The sequence below is a fragment of the Mus caroli genome, unplaced genomic scaffold, assembly GCF_978045245.1.
Source record: "Mus caroli unplaced genomic scaffold, Mus_caroli_1 scaffold_10, whole genome shotgun sequence".
Taxonomy (NCBI): domain Eukaryota; kingdom Metazoa; phylum Chordata; class Mammalia; order Rodentia; family Muridae; genus Mus; species Mus caroli.
Genome location: NW_028227265.1, coordinates 124,847,489 through 124,865,899, shown reverse-complemented (window position 1 = coordinate 124,865,899; position 18,411 = coordinate 124,847,489). Strand labels below are relative to the sequence as shown.

General features: G+C 40.1%; 1 protein-coding gene across 2 annotated transcripts; it reads left to right on the top strand.

Annotated features, from left to right (window-relative positions):
* The first annotated feature begins 860 nt into the window (after positions 1-860).
* Positions 861-17,723, top strand: LOC115031747 (uncharacterized). 2 transcript variants are annotated; one of them, XM_085844222.1, is made up of 4 exons: positions 861-991; positions 10,672-10,798; positions 11,171-11,231; positions 13,334-17,723. In XM_085844222.1, exons 1-4 carry the CDS (start codon positions 989-991, stop codon positions 14,544-14,546), a joined length of 1,404 nt encoding a protein of 467 aa, XP_085700348.1. In that variant the 5' UTR covers positions 861-988; the 3' UTR covers positions 14,547-17,723. The 2 variants fall into 2 exon arrangements, with proteins under 2 accessions (XP_085700348.1, XP_085700349.1); XM_085844223.1 differs by lacking the exon at positions 861-991 and adding an exon at positions 1,009-1,162.
* Positions 17,724-18,411: the final 688 nt, after the last annotated feature.

The window sequence follows — 18,411 nt, the reverse complement described above, 5'->3', positions numbered from 1 at the left end:
GTTCATCCTCAGCTAGCTGATAATAAAACCCCTTGCAGTTTGCATCAGGTGTGGGTCATTGGGATGTTTGCCAGCTCATCCCGGGACTTGAGCAGAGGCCCAGCTTCGGGGGTCTTGGATCATCGGAAGTAGGCTTTGGTATATTAAGGAAGCCTTAAATAAAAAGAATGAAAATAGTTTAAATTTATGCTTTGAAGATTTACAAAAAAATCAGGTACTAAATATTAACAATAACTGACCTTTAAAATTTATTAACTTCTTCTTGGAAATTTGCCACTAGCCTTAGATGATTTTTATTGTGCCAAATAACAATGATGTTACCTGTTCTATCCGTGATTGCGTCAATGAACACACTTTTTGAGAAACTGTAATACTTGGATGATTCTGTATTTTATTGTGCCAAATGACTATGATGATATATGTTCTATCTGACTGCTTCACTGAACACATCTTCTCAGAGTTGTAATATTTGTTTCTTTATGCATAAAAACCCTTGCATGAGGACTGCAAAATACATTCAGATTCAAACTGCCTCTGTGTTTGTTTTGTCACCACCAAATCCTTACCCACCTAGCCTTCCAGGATCCTCTTCCCAGGAACCCTCATACCCGACTGGGGTGGTCCGTGGCAGGGCCTCCCTAGGGCTGGCTATGGTAGCTATTGGAGGACAAGAAAAAGTGCTATTGAAATGCGAATCTCTGCATATCTGGGAAAGGTCTGGCCTTGGAGTGGAAGCCTGGGCCAGGAACCACTATGCTCTGTCTCTTTAACACACTCTAACCCAAAGGGAGGTGCTCCTGTCACTCAAGACTCATTGGCCAATCAGGGTCTCCAGGAAGGCCTCTCAGTCAGAAGAGGCGGGTTCTTCCGGGTGCCATACTGCACGTCCAGCTCTGCCGCTGAAGGCTCGAATGGTTCCGTGTGGCGTGCTCTGTGTGCTGCTGTTTGGTGCGGCTAGGATCGCTCAGGCAAGCTCTGCAGTCACGGCATGGTGAGAGCAGGGTCAATTTCCCCCGGCAAAGGGAAGAGCAGCCGGAGTGAGAGTGGTGGGTTCTCCCCAGAGGCTGGGTGGGACGGCACAAGTACTACGGAAATGCGGATCTTTGTATATCTGGAAATGGTCTGGCCCTGGACACTTCAGCACACTCCAACCCTAAGGGAGGTACTCACGCTGTTCAAGACTTGTTGGCCAATCAGGGCCTGCAGGCACACCTGCCAGTCAGAAGAGGAGGGCCTCCCCCCACCCCCTGCTCCCCCGGGGTGCCCTGCTGTAGGTTTCGTTCTGTAGCTGAGCAGGTTTGACTGATCTGGTGTGCTATGCTCTGTGTGCTGCTGCTGGATGCTGTGAGGGGAAATCGGACAAGATCCAAAATCTTGATATGGTGAGCGCAAGGTCACAGTCCGCAAAGGGGAGGAGCAGGCGACTGAGCAGCTGGGAGCTGGAGTGGTAGGTCCTTCCTGGGGCTGAGTGGGAAGTGGCAGCCTGTTGCATCCCTTCTGGTCTCTCCAGTCCTAGTCACTCCCTGGACCTCGTGGTGGCCTCAGAATTACTTCACTTTGGAGGCTGGATCAGTGCATTTGAAGCAGGGTCTTCCGTGTAGAAACATCCTTGGCAGGAAGCCTTGGATAACCTTAGTGTCTTCTACAAGTTCTTAGCATTTAACACTTAGGTGTAAGATCCATTTGGAGTTAATCTTGTGGAGGTTGTACAAGGTATCTTAAGTGTTGGGTAGCAGTACTCCAATATCTAGCTGTAATGTAGTAAGTGATATCATATATATATATATATATATATATATATATATATATATTTTGTTTGTTTTGTTTTGTTTTTGTTTTTGTTTTTTTGTTTTTTCGAGACAGGGTTTCTCTGTGTAGCCCTGGCTGTCCTGGCTGGAACTCACTTTGTAGACCAGGCTGGCCTCGAACTCAGAAATCCGCCTGCCTCTGCCTCCTAAGTGCTGGGGTTAAAGGCATGTGCCACCACCACCCGGCTATCAAGCTAAGACTTCCTACAGAGAAGTAGTATGCTAACCAGGCCTGTTAGAGATTAAGATGCTAGGATACACATGTTTGTTGACTAGGATTGTCCTGAAATATGGTTCCAAACCATAACAAAGGACACCCCTGGTTTACAACCAGCCACTAGGTCTAAGAACAGGCCTCTATCAAGCTGCTCTCAGGGGGCATTACAGGGTCATAACCAACATTAAGACCTGATGTACTTGGAGCTGGAGAGATGGCTTAGCGGTTAAGAACACTGACTGCTCCTCCAGAGGTCCTGAGTTTAAATCCCAGCAACCACATGGTGGCTCACAACCATCTGTAATGGGATCTGACGCCCTCTTCTGGTTTACATGAAGACAGCTACAGTGTACTCATATAAATAAAAAATAAATAAATCTTTAAAATAAAGAAAGAAATACTGTATTAAAAAAAAAGACCTGATGTACTGTACAGGTATATTTTCTTCTTGTTCCGCCACATGGGCAAGACTACACTAGGTGATAACTCTTTGAAAAGAAAGGGCATGGTTGTGTTGAGGGCTGTCCTGATAAAGCAAGGCTTTCCACGAGGCCCTCATGTATGGAGAATGGCATAGCTTTTTCTCAGGCCCAGGAACATGCGTTCAGAGCTAGCAACAATCTGAGGCCTAGGACTTGGCAGCTTTCCTTAAGGCCCTGATTTATTGAGAATAAAATAGAGCTCCTTCTCTGTAATGGTTTGTATATGCTAAGCCCAGGGAGTGGCACTTTTAGAAGGTGTTGTCCTGCTGGAGTAGGTGTGGCCTTGTTGGAGTAGGTAGGTGTATCACTGGGTTTGGGGGTTAAGACCCCCATCCTAGCTGCCTGGAAGCCAGTATTCTGCTAGCAGCCTTCAGATGAAGCTGTAGAACTCGCAGCTCCTCCTGCACCATGCCTGCCTGGATGCTGCCATGCTCCTGCCTTGATAATGGACTGAACCTCTGAGTCTGTAAGCCAGCCTCAATTAAGTGTTGTTCTTACAGGAATTGCCTTGGTCATGGTGTCTGTTCACACAATAAAACCCTAAGTAAGACATTCTCTAAAGCCATGACTATATTTAGGAGAGCTGGTAGTGGTCTAGAGCCAGTGCCTTTCAGGAGACGTTGCTTCAGATCTGGAGAATCCACCTCTTCCCACCACAGTGGGCTGTGGCTCTCAGTCCCAGGGCTACTGTGGGTTTGGTCAATATTGTTCTTGAAAGACCTTGTGTTCCCCTGTCCAGCCCTGTTTATTAAACTCCTCCTAAGTTTGTCCTTTGTATGATATTTTCTGCTGACTTCAAAGAAGTCTCCCATTTCCCCCTGGAAGTAGTATACAGAATACTATTCTTACTAAGAAGTGGACTTGGTATAAAACAGCTTGTGTAAGGCCTCCTCACCCCAGCTTTTATATTTTCTATCTTCTACTTTTCTTTTTCATCTGGAACCTTCTACTTGGCACCCTGTCACTTAGTTTTGAGGGCCTGTCACTGTAGTTTGAGGACACTGGTGTACTTAAGGGATAATTCTGGGAATATTTTTACTGTGTATATCTCCTGCCTGTCTAAGTGGCTAGACTTGGCAGTCTCCAGTTCATATTTAAATTGTTCAAAACATAACCTGGGGCCTGAACCTAAAGAGGCTTAAGGGTGATAGCGGATGTAGAATACAGAATCTGTTCTAGGATGGCTCCTCTTTTACTCTTAGCCAGAGCTGAATGCATGCAATTTTGAAAGGGATTTTCATTATCCTTTAATTGTGTATGGAATGATTTTTCCCTGGGAAGAGGTTCTAGGACAGGTGCATCTTCAGCCTTTTGGAAACGAGAAATGTTTCTGAGTCAAGCTATGTTGACTAAGGTCACCTTGATCCTAGTCAGTTGATCCACAGGGCAATGACCTTGCTTGATTCAGTTTCCTAAATTCTAAGGTTAAATGGCTATGTTACAACAGAGTTTCTAAAAGCACTCATTTGAGTCATGTCCATTGCACTAACAGGAAAAGGATTTGCATGTGGAGCATGGCTTTTGTCTTCAGACCAGAATAGGAGGAACAGTTTGCTGTACACTGCAGGGGAAGCAGGGGAGGCAGTAACTAGATCACAGACTGCTGTACACTGCAGGGGAAGCAGGGGAGGCAGTAACTAGATCGCAGACTGCTGTACACTGCAGGGGAAGCAGGGGAGGCAGTAACTAGATCGCAGACTGCTGTACACTGCAGGGGAAGCAGGGGAGGCAGTAACTAGATCGCAGACTGCTGTACACTGCAGGGGAAGCAGGGGAGGCAGTAACTAGATCGCAGACTGCTGCGGAAGGGAGTCAGCTGCACCATTCTGAAGGAGAACCTGAGTTAGGCAGGGTGAGTGGTTTTGTAATTTCCTATCATGTGTTAATTCATGCATGTGAATGAAAGCGGATCAGGTTGGTGGTTGTAAAATTTGGGTAGGTTAGCTTGAGCCTGTGAATATTGAATTTTCAATTAAGGGGACTATCCTATGCAGATAGGTAGAATCCACATTGACACAGTTAAGCAAGCACAAAAATTTGAGACACAGGCTATTGTACATAGCTTTGTGTGTCAAGTTGTAGATCTCAGCAGCTAACATTGCACACAGGGGCAAAGTTGAATAATATCTTATTGATTTCACTCCCTCTACCAGGGAGTATTTCTCTTTTTTTCATCTTTTTATTGGTTATTTTAGTCATTAACACTTCAAATGTTATCCCCTTTCCCAGTTTCCCCTCCATAAACCCCCTATCCCCCCTCCCTCCCCTTGCCTCTATGAGGGTGCTCCCCAACCCACCCACTCCTGCCTCATTGGCCTAGCGTTCCCCTATCCTGGGTCATCAGTCCTCCACTGGACTAAGGGGCTCCTGTCCTAGTGATGCCAGATAAGATAAACCTCTGCTACATATCCAGCTGGAGCCATGACTACCCCTTATGTACTCTTTGGATCATGGTTTAGTCGATGTGAGTTTTTTTTTTTTTTTGAGGGGCTGGGGGGCTGGTTGGTTAATATTGTTGTTCTTCCTGTGAGGTTGCAAACCCCTTCAGCTCCTACAGTCCTTGCCCTAACTTCCCCATTGGGGTCCCCTTGCTCAGTCCCAATGTTTGGCTGTGTACATCCACATCTATATTGATCCAGATCTGGCAGAGCCTCTCAGGAGACAGCTGTATCAATCTCCTGTCAGCAAGCACTTCTTGGTATCTGCAATAGTGACTGGGTTTGGTGTCTGCGTGTGCTATGGATCTCCAGGTGGGGCAAGGTCTGGATGGTCTTTCCTTCAGTCTCTGCTCCATTCTTTGTCCCTGTATTTCCTTTAGACAGGAGAAATTCTGGATTAAAATTTTGGAGATGGGTGGGTAGCCCCCATCCCTCAACCAGGGGGCCATGCCTAACCTCTGGATATGGTCTCGATAAGTTTTTCCTCCCAAAAAGTCCCCAATACACCCCCCCCCCCCACTCCCGTACCCACCCACTCCCACTATTTGGCCCTGGCGTTCCCCTGTACTGGGGCATATAAAGTTTGCAAGTCCAATGGGCCTCTCTTTCCAGCGATGGCCGACTAGGCCATCTTTTGATACATATGCAGCTAGAGTCAAGAGCTCTGGGGTACTGGTTAGTTCATAATGTTGTTCCACCTATAGGGTTGCAGAGCCCTTTAGCTCCTTGGGTGCTTTCTCTAGCTCCTCCATTGGGGGCCCTGTGATCCATCCAATAGCTGACTGTGAGCATCCACTTATGTGTTTGCTAGGCCCCGGCATACTCTCACAAGAGACAGCTATATCTGGGTCCTTTCAGCAAAATCTTGCTAGTGTATGCAATGGTGTCAGCGTTTGGAAGCTGATTATGGGATGGATTCCTGGATATGGCAGTCTTTAGATGGTCCATCCTTTCGTCACGGCTCCAAACTTTATCTCTGTAACTCCTTCCATGGGTGTTTTGTTCCCAATTCTAAGAAGGGGCACAGTGTCCACACTTTGGTCTGCGTTCTTCTTGAGTTTCATGCGTTTAACAAGTTATATCTTATATCTTGGGTATCCTAAGTTTTTGGGCTAATATCCACTTATCAGTGAGTACATATTGTGTGAGTTCCTTTGTGATTGTGTTACCTCACTCAGGATGATGCCCTCCAGGTCCATCCATTTGCCTAGGAATTTCATAAATTCATTCCTTTTAATAGCTGAGTAGTACTCCATTGTGTAAATGTACCACATTTTCTGTATCCATTCCTCTGTTGAGGGGCATCTGGGTTCTTTCCAGCTTCTGGCTATTATAAATAAGGCTGCTATGAACATAGTGGAGCATGTGTCCTTCTTACCGGTTGGAACATCTTCTGGATATATACCCAGGAGAGGTATTGCTGGATCCTCTGGTAGTATTATGTCCAATTTTCTGAGGAACCCCCAGACTGATTTCCAGAGTGGTTGTACAAGCTTGCAATCCCATTGCCTATATTTCTTTAATAAATTTATGTACTTCCTCTTTAAGGATCCCTATCATTTTCATATAGTTGGTTTTAAGGTCTTTTTCTTGGGCTTTCAGGTATGTGGGAACATTCAGGACTTAGTGTGGTATGATTACTTGGCTCTGTTGGTGAAATATTTCTTTGGCTTTTATTGATTATGTTCTTATTCTGGTGTCTAGACATCTGGGATTGGGGTGATTATAGGTCTAGGTGCTGATTTCTGTGTTTGTCTTGTTTGAGTATTTTTTCTCTGGGTTTCTGTTTGTTCTCTGAATTTTCTGAAAGTGTGTTGTCTGAATGTTGCCTCTTTTACTGACCTGGTTGGTGGGTATATTCCAGGAGAAATGCTTGCTAGTGTTGGAGGTCATGGAGAGATAATCTTAGCAATCTACTTAAGGTTTAGGCATGGGGAGGGGAAGCTGCCTCTGGTGTTCTAGTCCAGTGCTTGCAGCAACTTTGAAATTTTGGTCTGGAGTAACAGATAGTCTGGTAGATATCTGGACAGCCTGCCTACCTGGTTTTCTGGCAGGAGTAGCATTGGTTAAAACTTTCTCATATATTATTGTCTCTGTGGCTTAGTTAGTTTTAGTTTCTCAACATTTCAGAACCTACAATCATCTGAGGGAGCCTCAGTTGAAGGTGTGCCCCCATTAGAATGGCTTGTTGCTATGTCTGTGAGACATTGTGTTGGTTGATGATTGAGGCAGAAAAGCTCTTCCATTGAACGTGGTAATATCCATAAGCAAGTGGGCCTGGACTGGATAGGGAAGCTACCTTAGCATGATTCAGTGACCAGGCAAGAGACCAAGCCGGGAAACAGTTTGCCCATTTTCTAGCACGAGTTTCTATTCTAGGCTCTAATCTGACAGAAACAACCCCAAAACCTGTTTATTACCTATGCTGCTTTTGCTTAGAGGATTCATTCACAGCAGCAGAGTAACAAGTTAGAACAACAACAACAAAATAATATGTAAGAAGTTATTTTGCTGCTGGAGAGAAACTTGGAATATCCTCTTTTGGAAGAATGAAAAATATTAGAAATTAAGGTGGCAGATGGCATAAAAAAGCTGTACGGAGAGCGTAATCAGCTGTTCATGCAGGACCTGGAAGATCAGAGTTTTGAGAGTGAGGCAGACAGAAGAAGTCAAGGTCATAGGATTTCAGTGAAAAAATAGACTCCATGAAAAATTTAGCTTGAGGTCTTTTGTGTAGTATTTTGGCCCCAAATCTTTTATTCTGCCCTGCCCTGAGAAACTGAGTAAGGCAGACTTAAAAAATAATAGACTGATTTCATAGACAAAATACTAAACCTGTTGGATGGCTGTTACTAATGACTCAGTCACGTCTATGATGAAAAAAGCAACATGTGGGACAGAAATAATGTGGTTTATGTTTTGTAAAGAAAAACAGCACTAGGTAGTTTCAGATGGCAGTCAAGTGCTGAGACAGAAGCAGGAATTTTCAAGGAGATTATTACCATTAAAGAGAAGGTCCAGGTACATGCCCTAATGGTAATACTGCTAAGTATTAAATAACTGAAAGAAGGAGGCATAGTTAGTCCTAGTCCCAGGAAAGAACTTCATATAAAATCTGCTGCAACTGTGGTTCAAGTGTAGCAGGGTCTGTTTGAATTTAGAAGTCAAACTGACAGGATCACACATCTTGTGCTGGTTCTGGAAACAAGAAAGATGCAAAGCTCAAAGGTTAGGAATTCCTTCTCCATGATTTCAGTTCAGCACGGTTGCTTCCATCCATGTTTGACAAAGTCAGAGCTCCAGTGAAGAGACTAAACATTTATTGGGTGAAGCTATGAGAATGGATCCTCCATTACCTTTTGTGACTACAACCTGTTGAGATACTCAAACTACAAGGTATCTGCCATGGAGAGCTGCATATAGGGAATGGAAATAAGCAAAGTGAGAGATGTATGAGAAGTTGCAGTGATAGAGACAGCTTATCAATTTGAAACTGAAGACCTATATGTCTGAGACAGAGCTACAGGATATGGTGTTGCCCTCCCTGCTGGGTCTGTTGCCTTGGTTCAATTTTCGTTCACTATATACACATTTCCTTTTTATTGGAATGAGAAAGGGTATTCTGTGCCATTGTGTGTTGTTTTCTGATTTTACAAGATATGGCAATTAAGAGATTGTCTTGAGTGCCAGAAGAAACTTTGGACATTTGAACAGTATGAGTTGTTTCAGAGTATGAAGATCATTGAAGTTAAAATAAATTTATTTTCATCATGGGATGACCATGAGCCTATAGTGACCAGAATCAGAGTATTATAGATTGAATCAAAAAGCTCCCAGATCGTATGATGTCTTTGAGCACTTGTTTCTCTCTTTTGTGTTTTTTTTTTTTTTTTTTTTTTTGGTGAGTTTGAGGAAGCTTTTGTAGTGGGAGCCATTCTAAATTCCATATTGGGGGTGAAATTTCAATATGTATAAACTCAACCCATTTCCTGTTCTTTATGTCTACTGGGTTGTGGTTGAAACTGATCAGCCACCTGCCTTCTCATGCTGGCATGCCTTTGCCATTATAGACCATAACTTTAAATCAACTAAATTATATTAGAAGCAATTTTTATTCAACGATAAGCTATTTTGCTAGCCAGATGTTTTGATTTCTTTTTTGTTTTTTGTTTTTTGTTTTTTTTTTTTTTTGAGACAGGGTTTCTCTGTATAGCCCTGGCTGTCCTGGAATTCACTTTGTAGACCAGGCTGGCCTCGAACTCAGAAATCCACCTGCCTCTACCTCCCGAGTGCTGGGATTAAAGAAGTGCGCCACCACTGCCCAGCTGTTTTGATATTTTTAACCACCTGGCTGTTTTGATATTTTTAATTTTGTTCTTTTTGGTTTTGAAGGCAAAGTTTCTCTGTAACCTTCCCTGTTCTCAAAGTGGGAATTAGACAAGGCAGACTTCAAACATGGAGATCCACCTGGCTGTAGAGTTCTAGAGGCCAAAATGACTTTTTGTTTTTGTTTTTGTTTTTGTTTTTGTTTTTGTTTTTATATATTGGCTGATGGTGCTGGAATGTTGGTTTTTGTACAAGTCAAGCATATGCTGTTGTGTTGATCTTCCTCCACATCTTCAACTTTTAAGTTTGATAGCGTATATTCTGTTTTTCAAGACAGCGTATATTCATGATGTTAATGGTACCTGAGCCTTCTGAGTCATTGAATTGCAGATGTGTGACATTGCCATTATAGACCATAACTTTAAATCAACTAAATTATATTAGAAGCAATTTTTATTCAACGATAAGCTATTTTGCTAGCCTGTCATTATTCCTACCTGTCATGTTTGTTTTTAATTTTAAAGATGAATATTAGTATCTTGTATGTATGCATGATTATGTGCCTGATTTGTGCCTATTCCTCATAGTAGTCAGAACATGACCTCAGAATTCCTGAAGTTGGAACACTAGATAGTTATAAGACACCTTGTAATTACTGGCAAGTGATTTCAGTTATTTGCAAGACTTAGCAAGAGCACTTCACTGGTAAGCCATCCCTCCTGCCATATGTTGCTTATTTATGATCAACATTTATATTGCTAATATTTTATCCATTTATTTATAACTGTGTAAACATGCATTTCCTTTTAGTAAGATCTTACTAATGTTACAGTTTAAACTGGGGCACTTAAGGTCTCAGGAAGGTGAATACAGAACTGTATTCAACTGGAACTTCAGTAAAGACCTCTGAGTTCTTTGGTTTTTTTGTTTGTTTGTTTGTTTGTTTTTTTGCTTAATTGATTTTTTTGCAGGGGTGTCAGAATCTTAATATGTACCTCTGAATGTCCTGTATCTCATTACATGGACTAGACTGGCATCCAACTCAATGAGATAACATATACCTCTGGCTCCTGATTTCTAGTATTAAAGACATGAGCAAATACACCCAGCTTATCCATCTTTTTTGTTAGTAATTAATCAAATCATTTCTCTGATATGTACTCACTACTGTTGGTCTCTCTCTCTCTCTCTCTCTCTCTCTCTCTCTCTCACAGTAGGTGTTTCTCTTGCAAAAGGCACAGAAATGACAAGGGTCACAATCCTCTTCAATTTCCTTACTTGGCAATTCCATTATAACATCTGTATTATGGAATAGGTGTTGGAAGTACCAGAATTATAAGAATATATTGTCAATGTAGTATACACAACCTTTTGTTGTACACATGTCTGGGGTATTTCAGGATGCAGTGACCTTTGATGATGTGCATGTGGACTTCACTTCGGAAGAGTGGGCTTTGTTGGATCCTTCCCAGAAGAGTCTCTACAAAGATGTGATGCTGGAGACCTATAGGAACCTCACTGCTATAGGTAAGACAGTAAATATTCTTACTTTTTAAAATAAGGGACAAATTTTTTTTGTTATTGATTCTTTTTTTTTTTTTTTTTTTTTTTTGGTTTTTCGAGACAGGGTTTCTCTGTGTAGCCCTGGCTGTCCTGGAACTCACTTTGTAGACCAGGCTGGCCTCAAACTCAGAAATCCACCTGCCTCTGCCTCCCAAGTGCTGGGATTAAAGGCGTGCGCCACCACGCCCGGCCTATTGATTCTTTATTGTAAGTTCAATTGAGAATGAAGAAGAATGAAGTGAATAAATCAGGCATGGTTCTAAGGTTTAATGAAGATACTTAAATTTTGCCTAATTTCCAATAATATAGCATATATTTTCTGATACTATATTTTAGGTTACAATTTGGAAGACCAAACTATTGAAGAACATTTTCAAAGTTCTAGAAGACATGGAAGGTAATTTTCATGTACAAGCTAATATAATTGTGCCTTTAAAATTTTTTTTTACTGTGTCATAGAAGTGTTTAAAACAGCAACATTTTAAAAAAGCACTGCTTTAAGTTGTAAATTCTTACAAAACTATATGTATTAGTCAGCATTTTACTGCTGTGGACAGACACCACAACCAAGGCAACTCTTTTTTTTTTTTTTTGGTTCTTTTCGAGACAGGGTTTCTCTGTGTAGCCCTGGCTGTCCTGGAACTCACTCTGAAGACCAGGCTGGCCTCGAACTCAGAAATCCACCTGCCTCTGCCTCCCGAGTGCTGGGATTAAAGGCATGCGCCACCACGCCCGGCTCAAGGCAACTCTTATAAGGACAACTTTTAATTGGGGTTGGCTTACAGGTTCAGAGGTTCAGTCCATTATCATCAAGGCTAGAGCATGGCAGCATCCAGGCAGACATGGTACAGGCAGAGCTAAGAGTTCTACATCTTCATCTGAAGGCTGCTAGCAGAATACTGACTTCTAGGCAGCAAAATTGAGGGTCTTAAAGCTCATGCCCACAGTAACACACCTACTCCAACAAGACCACACCTCCAAATAGTGCCACTTCCTAGGCCAAGCATATTCAAACCATGGCATCATATATCCCAGTGTCAGGTATCTTATTTGTGTTTGTACATCATCCCTCTAAGAAAGAATTCAAGGAAACAATGACTTAGCAGACATCAGCATTTGAATCATAGCCCCATTGGATCTATGCTGCAGAACTGCCAATTTGTTTGGTCTTGTAATACTCAGATATTGTAAAAGATATACACATTGAATAGATAATAAGTATATCTCTAAAACCTTCTAATAAACAAATAGTCCATATTAAAGCTGGTATTACTCTAATGCCTGTAGTAACATTACTAAGTTTGGTGAAAGGGGCAGTTTATGAGAGTCAAGAATGTTGTTGTGGAAAAATTTAATCCCTATACTACATGTCTATGAGGAACAAAAAGTCAGAACTGTGGGAATGCAATGTGGAAACCTTTCATTTGCTATTCTTTCAATAGATATATCATTTGTCACAATGGATATAAGCCATGTAGGCATAAAAATATTGAAAGAAGCAATGCACTTCTCTCTTCAAAACTAATTAGAAGATATGTAGTGGTATAAGGGTCCATGATTGGCCAAAAACAATACCTCAGACTCAAATAGTATCAAAGGCAAGTATTTATTTTGCAAAAATCCAGCATTCACGGGTCTACCATTCATCAGGATGGAAGACGGAGATGTGAGCTTCACAGACTTAATTTAAAGGCAATTTGGGGAATTTCAGGGAAGCGTAGGTGACCTTTATCCTGATTAATTGTCTGTATATCCAGGAGTATGCATGTCTACAGGACTGGCTAGGGCTCCAGGGACTTTCCAGGGGGAACCTAGAAACTGTTGCTGACTCACATGACTATTTATTTTTGCCTCCAGCCAGATGATGAGGCAGCTCATTATTGGCTGCCCATGGAGGCTATGATTTTTCCAATAACTGACTTGCCCAGACTTGTCCAGTTTGGGGAACAGAAACTTAGGCCTAGTCTTTCAAACTGTTGGTTTGGAGCCTGTCATAGAGTTTGCCTGATTTAGTCCTCTCAGTAGTCTCCACTTTGAGTAGATTTTCTGAATGTGATACAAGTTTACAATTAATTAGTTTTCCAAGTTCATTGGGAATACAGCCACAAATTCATACTGCAGAAGATCCCTATGAGTACTAGAAATGTGGAAATTCTTCTGTTTGTCCTGATTCACTTGGCAAATGTAGTATGACTTACAGTATAGGAAAATTTATGAATGCAATCAGTGTGGTAAGGTTCTAAGTTCTTACTGTTCTCTTCAAATATGTAAAAACCATCATAGAGAAAAAGCATGCTATAAATATAAGCCATGTAGTAAATGCTCTTACTATCATAGGTATCTTCAAAGATGCAAAGCAACCCATATCAAAGGGATACATTAAACAAAGTAATAAAATGTTAAGATCTGATTCTTCTTTACAATTAGATCAGATTGTTAAAGATAAAAAAATTAATTGATATAATGAATGTAGTAAAGATTTCACAATTATCTTTGCAGACCTGAAAGAAGTCATACTGGAGAGAAACCCTATGAAGATATTAAGTATGGTGAAGCCTTTGCACATCACAGTAGTCTCCAAATACATAAAAGAATTCATACTGGAAAGAAATTCTATGAATGTAATCCATGTGGTAAAGCCTTTGCATATCACTGCCATCTTCGAATACATAAAAGGATACATACTGCAGAGAAACTCTACAAATGTATTCAATGTGGTAAAGCTTTTTCAGAACATAATACTCTTCAAAGACATAAAAGAACTCATTCAGAAGAGAAACCCTATGAATGTAATCAATGTGGTAAAGCCTTTGCACATCATAATATTCTTCGAAATCATGAAAGAACTCATACTGGAGAGAAAACTTACAAATGTAATGAATGTGATAAGGCCTTTTCACAACACTATTATTTACGAATACATAAAAGAATACACACTGGAGAGAAACCTTATGAATGTAATCAGTGTGATAAAGCCTTTGCATGTCTCAGCAGTCTTCGAGTGCATGGAAGAACACATACTGGAGAGAAACCTTACAAATGTAATCATTGTGGTAAAGCCTTTGCAAGTCATAGTAGTCTTAAACGACATAAAAGAACACACACTGGAGAGAAACCTCATGAATGTAATCAGTGTGGTAAAGCATTTTCAGACCACCAAACTCTCCGAATACATGAAAGAATACATACGGGAGAGAAACCCTTTGAATGCAACCAGTGTGGTAAAACCTTTAAACTACACAGTCAACTCCGAATACATAAAAGAACACATACCGGAGAGAAACCTCATGAATGTAATCATTGTGGTAAAACCTTTGCATGTCCCAGTAGTTTCCAAAAACATAAAAGAATACATACTGGAGAGAAACCCTATGAATGCAATCAGTGTCTTAAAGCCTTTGCATATCATAGTAGACTCCGAAAACATGAAAGAACACATACTGGAGAGAAACCCTTCAGATGTAATCAATGTGGCAAAATCTTTTCACAGTCCAATAGTCTCCAAGTACATAAAAGAACACATACTGGAGAGAAACCCTATGAATGTGATAAATGTGGTAAAGCCTTTCCATATGATAGTAGTCTCCGAGTGCATAAAAGAATACACACTGGAGTGAAGCCTTATGAATGTAACCAGTGTGGCAAAGCCTTTGGATATAACAGTCATCTTCAGAGGCATGAAAGAACACATACTGGAGAGAAACCTTATTAATGTAAGCAATGTGGTAAATCCTTTGTATGTCACAGTATTCTTCAAAGGCACAAATGAATTCATACTGAAAAGAAACCTCAAGAATGTATTTAATATGGTGAAGGCTTTGCATGGTTTTATAATCATCATGAAAGTACACATACTGGAAATAAATTCTATGAATGTAGGCAATGCGGTAAAGTCTTCCTGTTATGGAGCCCACTTAGATCCAACACAACTAAAATGCCAGGTTAATGCTGATGACAGTTTATTATAATCAAGCCATTACTGATCAATCAGGGCCACAGAACATACTCAGGAGCTGAACTTTAACTCTGAGCCAGAGTTAAAAGCTTGAAAACCACAAACATCTGTGCCAAGCTACAGCAAATTTTCCCACCAATCAGATTTGGGGCTAGGAGTATTCCTTATGTAGTTGATCTTTGTCAGTTGGTGCAGAACATAGGTTTTAGAGCCTAAAAATTATATTCATTTTCTCTTTGTGGTTAGAAACAGGCATTATGTTTTGGGGAACAAAAGATGCATAACTGAAGCTGTTGTTAGGAAAAGTCGGTATGTTATGAAAAATAAGGACCATGGTTAGGAACAGTTATGATGTTTTGGGGAACAAAGATGAATAATGGAAAGTTATTAGGAAGTCTCCAACTCCCTTATGTTCTGGGAACTTGAGTTTAGTTTCACCAATGATTAAATGAAGTCTAGTAACACAATGGCTGTACTTTGGACAATTTTATTGTTCACAGCATTTGCATATTACAATCATCTTTGAATACGTAAATGAGAGAAACCCTATAAATGGAGTCAATATTAGGAAGCCTTTTCTCAGAACAGTTATTTACAAATATATAAAAGAAAATATCCTGGTGAGAAACCCTACAAATGTAATCAGTTTGATAAAGCCTTTTCATAACATATTTATGGCTAGATAAAAGAACACATAGGCAATGTGGTAAAGCCTGTACATGTAGCAGTAGTTCATGGAGCAGAAATTGTGAGGAAAAGCCATACTGCAAAGAAACCCTGTAAATGTAGTCAGTGTGGTAAAGCTTTGTTTTTCTTAGTATCTTTATTCAATATCAAAACCCTTAGTGTGTAACCAATCTGTTAAAGGCTTTACATACCACAGTAGTGTTTAGAGACCTGAAAGAATACATACTGTGAGGTATCTATAAGGATTTTATAAGAACTTTTAAATTTATAATTAATATAATTTTATAAGTAAGCCAAAATTATTGTTCTGGAGAAAACATCTGACACGTGTCAACAATCCAGGCATTATGGTGCTCCTCTTTACTTTGTACTTGTAAATTCATACTTATAATAGCTGCGTGGATAAAGGATAAGATAGCCCTTTTAGATTTCACAATTCAATTACATGAAATAACTCATCTAGATGTAAAAGTTGAGGAGTGTGTATTAGTGCCTTTTCTGTTGCTGTAATAAAACATAATGCCTAGGGCAACTTAAAAAATTTTTTTAATTTGACTTATGGTTCCATGGGGCTATGGGATCACCATGAACGTGGCAGTGCAACAAGTGTCACACATGGCAGCTAAAAGAGGAGACTTATACCTCACATCCTCAATATGCAGCAAGAATTAGTCAGACCTAGAAATAGTGTGCAGATCTAAACTCTCAAGCCAACTGCAAGTGAAGTATTTCTTTCAGCAGGGCAGCATTTCTTAATTCTTTCCAAGAAAATATCATCTGAGCAATATTGATTTCTCTAACTTCATGCCTATGTGCTTCCGTTCTGTTACCATTCATGATGAAGAAAAACTGTAGGTAACCTTCTAGGTGCCTTAACATCTGAGTTAAAGGAATGAATGCTTACATAAGAAAAACATTCATGAGTAAAAATTATTTGTTTATAATTTTCATTTTAATTATGTGGTGTGGTGTGGTGTGGTGTGGTGTGTGTGTGTGTCTATTCCCTGGGATCTTGTAGCAAGAATTATGGGGATTTGTCAAAAACATGGTCTTGATCCTCGGATTGAACTTGTCTTAACTGCTTGGCCATGATTTTAACCCTGTAAATATTTTAAAGACTATATATATCACTGTGATGCTAGGAAATACGAAAGAACTCACACAAGAGAAATACCATACTTTTCAAGTAAGGGTGTCTGTGAAAGGGTGGTGGGTGGTTGTTCATTTTGTTTTCATATTTTCACAAAGTCCTTTGAGGTGGTATTTGTCATCAAGCCTGGCTTGGATGCCAGTAATTAGTCAAGGCTATATTTGAACTCTTGACTCTCGTGTACCAGCATTCTGGGTACAAGTTCAAGAGTAGTAGATATACCCTCCCCCCCCCCCCAAGTGTCCTGTTGTGTCAACTCTTTTTTAACAATGTTAGGATTGAAATGCTTAATAGAAGCGAATATAAGAAACAGTAAAGCCTCATGTGTGTTACCAAAGTGGCGTTTTCATCTATGTGTTAAGAGATGTAGCATAGTCAGCAATCAACTGTATGTCTCACAATGTAGTTGGATGTGCTGTGGCTATGTATGTTACTTGATGTTCCATGCTTCATGTTCCCATTAGTTAACATTTGGCACTTCATTTTGAAGTACCACCTTCTAATCGAATTATCTAGAGATGCTGTATAATTCAACAGCCATGAGATTTTTAAATTTTCTGTGTGTGTGTATAAAATGCAATTATGGATTTTTGGGCCATGACAGATAGGTGGAGAGTAGAAGACAACTTTGTGGGGTCTACTTTGGCTATCTTTATATGATAATCAGTGTCGGGATGCTAGCTTTTAACACCACAGACTTCCCACTGAGCCATCTTACTGGTGTTCAAATAAGATTAATTGAAACAATACATCAGTAAAATAGTAATTTCTTTTTCAGATTATGAGCATATTGTCATCTAAGGATGGAGGAAAACAGGAGAAACTGAATAATAAATCCTATTTGCAAATGAAAATGATATACTGCTTTTTTATGGGGATGTGTTCATTTATTCTGAGTAGTAAACTCTTGTTCTTAATGTTTTCCTAGAACTACAAATGAATGCTAGAGAATGGTCTTGTTGCTTGCTGCTAAGCCTAATGACTTGAATCTTTGGTAGACTAATATTAGTCCTACAAATTGTTCTCTTATTTCTATACTTGTACTGTAGCACATTTACCCACACACCAGCTCATACATAAATGATTTTAAACCCAAATGACTGCCTGGATTTCATCTCTAGAACTCATGTAGGTGAAGTAGATAGTAGACACCAATAAGTTGTTCTCTCTCTGCCACATGAGCACCATGAGACAAGTATGTGCACACAAGCACGTGTCAAACATTTTTAAGTGGATGAAATTAACAATGCAAAGAAAATAACCCAATTATTGAGAACATATGAAGTGACTTGCCAGTTTAAATGATTAGGGTTGAATTTCAAGAAGTATTACTGTTCATCCAATCAAGGACGGTTTCTTTTCAAATCTTATTTTATCCTTCAATTCTTTAGTTCAAAACTATGTCATTTTAAAAATCATGAGCTGGTCTTAGAGGTGAATCCCTATAATTCCAGCACCTGAGAGACAGTGGCAGGCCAATTTCTCTGAGTTTGAGCCCAAATTGGTCCATATAGTGAGTTCTAGGACAGCCATAGTGATGTAGAGACATCCTGTCTCAAAAAATTCCAAAAGGAAAAAGTATTGAATTATCCTCATAAAATCTGACTGGTTTTAATAATACTTTTTGTTATTTTTACTCACTTTAGGAGAATTATGCTAACAATGAAAATAAGCAATGTGGAGAGTTTTCACAGGAAGTCCAGTGAATCCTTCAGCAAGCATTTAGCAGTCTATCACTGTTAAATGATAGGAGACAGAGGAATAATGTAGTATCTATATTATTTC